Source organism: Ailuropoda melanoleuca, chromosome 13 (assembly GCF_002007445.2).
Source record: "Ailuropoda melanoleuca isolate Jingjing chromosome 13, ASM200744v2, whole genome shotgun sequence".
Taxonomy (NCBI): domain Eukaryota; kingdom Metazoa; phylum Chordata; class Mammalia; order Carnivora; family Ursidae; genus Ailuropoda; species Ailuropoda melanoleuca.
This window is the reverse complement of record NC_048230.1, coordinates 45496026-45500819: the sequence shown is the minus strand read 5'-3', so window position 1 is coordinate 45500819 and position 4794 is coordinate 45496026. Positions and strand designations below refer to the sequence as shown.

At 63.6% G+C, this 4794-nt stretch overlaps 2 protein-coding genes across 2 annotated transcripts in view; one reads left to right on the top strand and one right to left on the bottom strand.

The window, feature by feature from the left end:
- Positions 1 to 96: 96 nt before the first annotated feature.
- On the top strand, positions 97 to 1277 carry PPDPF (pancreatic progenitor cell differentiation and proliferation factor). Its single transcript, XM_002925687.4, has 4 exons — positions 97 to 375; positions 543 to 620; positions 720 to 816; positions 895 to 1277. The coding sequence occupies exons 1-4, from the start codon at positions 321 to 323 to the stop codon at positions 1007 to 1009; spliced, it is 345 nt and encodes a 114-aa protein (XP_002925733.2). The 5' UTR covers positions 97 to 320; the 3' UTR covers positions 1010 to 1277.
- A 1704-nt stretch (positions 1278 to 2981) lies between these two features.
- The window catches only part of PTK6 (protein tyrosine kinase 6), a 7803-nt gene continuing 5990 nt past the window's right edge, over positions 2982 to 4794 (bottom strand). The window contains 2 exon segments of the mRNA XM_034641558.1: positions 2982 to 3169; positions 3413 to 3566. Coding sequence (XP_034497449.1) covers positions 2982 to 3169; positions 3413 to 3566 — 342 coding nt within the window.

Sequence of the window (4794 nt, the reverse complement as noted above, 5' to 3'; positions counted from 1 at the left end):
GAGGGGTGGGGGCGCGCCGGGCGGGGCGGACCGACGGGTTCCCGGAGCCCCAGGCCCGCGGCCCGCGCACAGAGCGCCTTTGTTGGGCCCGCGCAGCCGGTTCGGGCCGGTTGGCGCCGCCCGCGACCTGCACGGCCGCCCCGCCCGGGAGTTCCGGGACTCCGCCCCCGCTCGGGTAATCAACCCGGCGTCCCTGACCCCGGCGTGTGGGTGGGGGCGGGTCGGCCCGAGTGGGGAGCGCCCTTCCCGAGGGGCAGCGGGTGACCGGAGGGGCACCTCGACCCCCGCGTGCGCAGGTCTCCACCAGCCCAAGCGACAGCATGGCAGCCATCCCCTCCAGCGGCTCGCTCGTGGCCACCCACGATTATTACCGGCGTGAGTAAGCCCCTCGCCCTCTGCCCTGCAGGTCTTCTCTGGGAGGGGGAGGGCTGATAAGGACCTGTGGCTCTGCCTGTGTGCTGCCAGCCTAGCCGGCGCTTGGCCTGGTGGACAGGGCAGGGGACGCGGTGCCCTGCGGAGCTGACCTGGCCTCTGTCCTCCAGGCCGCCTGGGCTCCTCTTCCAGTAACAGCTCTTGCGGAAGTGCGGAGTATGCTGGGGAAGCCATCCCTCACCACCCCGGTGAGTGCAGGGCCACTTCTTTTCGGTGGGGGGCACCATCTGGGGGGAATCCCATCAGCAGTGGGCAGCAGCACCACGACCCCAATTTGTTCCTCTCAGGTCTCCCCAAGGCTGACCCGGGTCACTGGTGGGCAAGCTTCTTCTTTGGGAAGTCCACTCTCCCATTCATGGCTACAGTGTTGGAGTCCCCAGAATGGTGAGGACACATTCCTGGGGGCCAGCATGGGACATGGGGGCAGGTGGAAGCTGCCTCTGACCACAAGCTCTCCCCCAGCTCGGAATCCCCCCAGGCCTCCAGCGGCACAATCACCTGCGACTTGGTTCTGGGGGCCATGAGGAATCAGCCTGGTGGCCGACCTGGCAAAGCCAACACCGGGCCTCCATCCTGAATGGCCACCACCAGGCTTCAGGAGGCGCTAGGCTCATCAGAGCCCCTCCCCTTCCCTCCCCTCCCTCTCCCTCCCTTCCCCATAGACTAGGCAGGCTGCCGCAAGCAGAAGCAATCGGGTTCTTTTATATCAAAATTCCAAAACACCAAAAAGGAAGTTGAGAGAAGCCCACTCTACTATGCGAGCCACAGGCAAGCCTTCCTCACACCCTGGAACCGTGTGCCTTGCACCAAGTCGAAAATAAACTCCAAGCAGCCAGTAGCTCAAATGGTGTGCGTGAGCTGTGTGCCCCCGGGGCCTGTGGTTGAAGTCACTGAGCCCTTCTCAACCTCGCTTTTTGTCAGGGGTGGGGTGTTGGCCTTGCCCCCTGGACCTTCCTTGGGCCCCTCACTGGGGAGCCACCTCTCAGGTCTGGCCCGGGTTCACGCAGGCAAGCTGCCTCAGTAAGTATGGAGCCTTGGCATCTGAGAAGGGGCAGGGTACCTTGCTATTTTGGGGAGCCTGGGAGAACTGGCCGTTCAGGAGTTGGACAGGAAGCCTCCAGGGCAGCCACTGAGGTTCAGGTCCTCAGACGTGGCCGCTGAGGAAAGCTGGGCCTCTGCCTGTGGGTTCAGGAACCCTCAGCGAGAGGGACCTGGTGCCCCCACTCCTGCCCCCACTCTTGATGACACCAGGGAGGGCAGTGAGGGAACAGGACCGAGGCTGTCCCAGCTGCTGTGGAGCAGCTCACTGGACCATGCTATCTGCAGGTGCCTTCCTAGAACGGTATTGTCCCTTGTAGCCCGTTGTAGGACACATTCTGGGCAGGGCACCCCAACTCTGGGCACAGGAACCAAAATTAACACTGAGTGGTAAGGGGTATGGGGGCGTTCCTGAGAGGCCTTCTCATCACAGGTAACCGAGCTTTGGACAAACACCAACCAGGGACCTGGGGAGGGTGTGGCGGTGCCATTCTCTCTCGGCCACCTCGGGCAAGCATGACTGATGGGCTGGCAGTGCCCACACGCTCTTAGTGGCCAGCGGAGATTGGGCCAGGTCTGTTGGTCAGGAGAAGGCAGCTTAGTGAGGGGCTGGGTGGGAGCTTAGTATGAGGTTAGAGGAGCCTGGTCTCTGCTCCTCCCCCTCTTCCCGTGATATGCTATAAATAACTTCACAAGTCTGATCCCAGGGCATCGGCATAGCTCGTGGCCCCCTAGGGCTGCAGCATCTGTCCTGTCTGCCCCGTTGCGTCCAGGCAGGAGGCTGAGTAGGGGAGGCCTTCCTTCCCACCTCTTCAGTTGGACCCAGAGTGGGGGGAGGTGCCCCAGAGAATAGCCTGAGCACTACCAGCCTTAGAGGCTGCGGTGTCCAGACGAGGTCCTCAGAGCTCCTGTGGGCAGCCGCTGATAGCCACGGTGGGAAGACAGGGATAGCACCTGGCCCTAGGCAGGAGACAGAAGTGCCCCACCAGCGAACAGCCTGTTTTCACAGAGTCCTGGGAAGTCCATGTTCCCCCCAAGTCAGGAGACAGGCATGGGCCGGGTGGCATAGGGTGAGCCCACCCAAAGCCCAGGCCACTCCCAAGCACCACTTGGGGACGCTAAGCCGTGTTCTGTCAGACTTGGTGGACTTTGGGTCAGGACCAGCAACAGGTCCACTCCCTTTAGAAAGTGAGGGTAGCCAGGCTCCTGGAGGGTTCCCGAGTTGGAGTTGGCTATGGCGGGACCCAGCACTTTCCCGGAGCTGGTGTCTTAGGAGCAGACAGGAGGACAGGCAGCCTCAACCCCAGACTGCAGAGGGCATTCTCCCCCCTGCCCCAGGACAGGGCGGGCCAAGACTGGACGAGCGCTGTCCCGTGTCCAGCCCGGTTGTAGGAACCATCAGCACCGTCAGTCAGCCCATACTTCCGATGGGAGGTCCAGAACGACACCCTGGCACGTCTTCAGAGGACCTGGCCCTGGTGAGTCCCAGGCAGCCGCCGGGAGGGTGTTGCTCAGAGCGGGTTCTCATACCTGCTGACACTGGATAGCCGCTCCCGCAGGGCTCGGAAGCAGGGCCTCTGCTCGGGGTCCCTGTGCCAGCACGAGAACATCAGCTTATGTGTGGCGGGGGGGCACTCTAGGGGGCAGGGCATCCAGTAGCCTGCATCCACATTCAGGAACGCCTCGCGGTTGGACATTCCTGTGCTTGGACAGCCAGAGGCGCTGTAGGGGCTGGAAGCTGGTGCCCACCTGGCCTCTCTTGCCCCTGGGAAGCCATGCTGCCATCTGCCGCCCTCCCAGGAAAGCCTGGGCTGAGCTGCTGCCGGCCGCACCCCTACACACTCCTGACGCCCCCAGAGGGCTGCCAGTGGGAGGCCGGCTGGTGCAGTCCCAAGTCCAGGTGCACCAGCCACCATTGGGGACACTGTCGGGGGCCCAGTACCTGGATAGGGTATCTGATCCCTGCTGAAAATCTCATGAAAGAGGATCCTGAAGGACCAGACGTCGGATTTGATGGAGTAAAGCCCTTGGGAGAGGGCCTTGGGGGCGGTCCGCTTGTAGGGGATGTTGTGGTCGTGGGAAAGGTAGATGTCCTCCTGCAAAAACGTGCTGGGTGGGTCTCGGCAGCTGCCCACACCCCTCCTGCCCCCACCGTGTGGACGGGCACGGGGAGCTGTGGGGTTCACGGTGGGCCAGTGCAGCCCAGGCACTGGTGACCACCCCAGGTGCTGCTGGAGGTGCTGCTTTCCCTCAGATGAGGGGTGCAGGGCCAGAGCTGGCAAGTCAGGGCCGGGATAAGCGTGTCCCCCGCCCCACCCGGGTGGTGTCAGAGCCCCGGAGGTGGGCCCACGTGAGCAAGGCATGGTCTGTGACTTGTATGGTGGAGCCCGTAGGCGTGTTCACACCACGGGTCCACAGAGCTGCCCCCCACCTCCCCCCGACATGCTCAGAAAAACTAGGAGTCGCGCTCAGCCTGTCTTCCTGCCTGGCCTGCCCTGCAGCTGGCCGCCTAGTGGATGAGGGAAACGCCTTCTAGAAGCATCCAGCTGACGAAGGAACCGCAGCATTGGGACAGCTGCCCGGGACTGAAGGGCCCTGGATGCTGGCCTTCAGTGCCCCCAGCGCCAGGAAGAGTGAGGCAGACGTGCCCTGAGCAGTGGGCGCCAGCCCGGGAGGGTGAGAGCGGCCAGAGGAACCAGTCGAGCCACTGCGACCTGGGGTCCGCTCCAGCAGCACGGCAGTGAATTCGCGGCTTTCAGGAACTTGTTAACAGCTCCGAGGGGGTACGTGATGACTGTAAGGGGTCCCCGTTAAGTGTCCAATGTGTGATTGTGGCTGTTTTTCTTTGGAGTCCTTGTGGAAATACCGAAGTGTGCGCGTGGGGACTCGGGTCTAACTGCGTGGAAGGAGGGGTTGGTGATGGGGCAGGGGGCTCAGGACACCATTCTGTCCGCTTCTGTCGTGTGCAGGGGGCGGCCAGGGGAGGTGTTTGCCTTGAGCTCACAAACCGCTCCCACCTGTGCCCTCACTGCACACCCAAAGCAAGCAGCACATGCGTGCCCTCCTCCCCTCCCCGCCCTGGCCCCCGTGCAGCCTCCCTTTCCACCTGCAGCCCCTGCCAGTGTTTCCACTGCCCTTCCAGCCTCAGAGCCGTCGGGGAAGCCTCCGCTCCCTATTGGGGCGCAGCTCGGCTCCACAGCCCTGTATCTCGCCCTCCAGCTTCCCGTGCCAGCTCAACACGCCTCCCCGAGGCCGAGGGCAGGCCAGCCCCTGGGAACCCCAGCTCCAGGCACGGAGGACACCCTGAACCCCCGCCTCATGTCC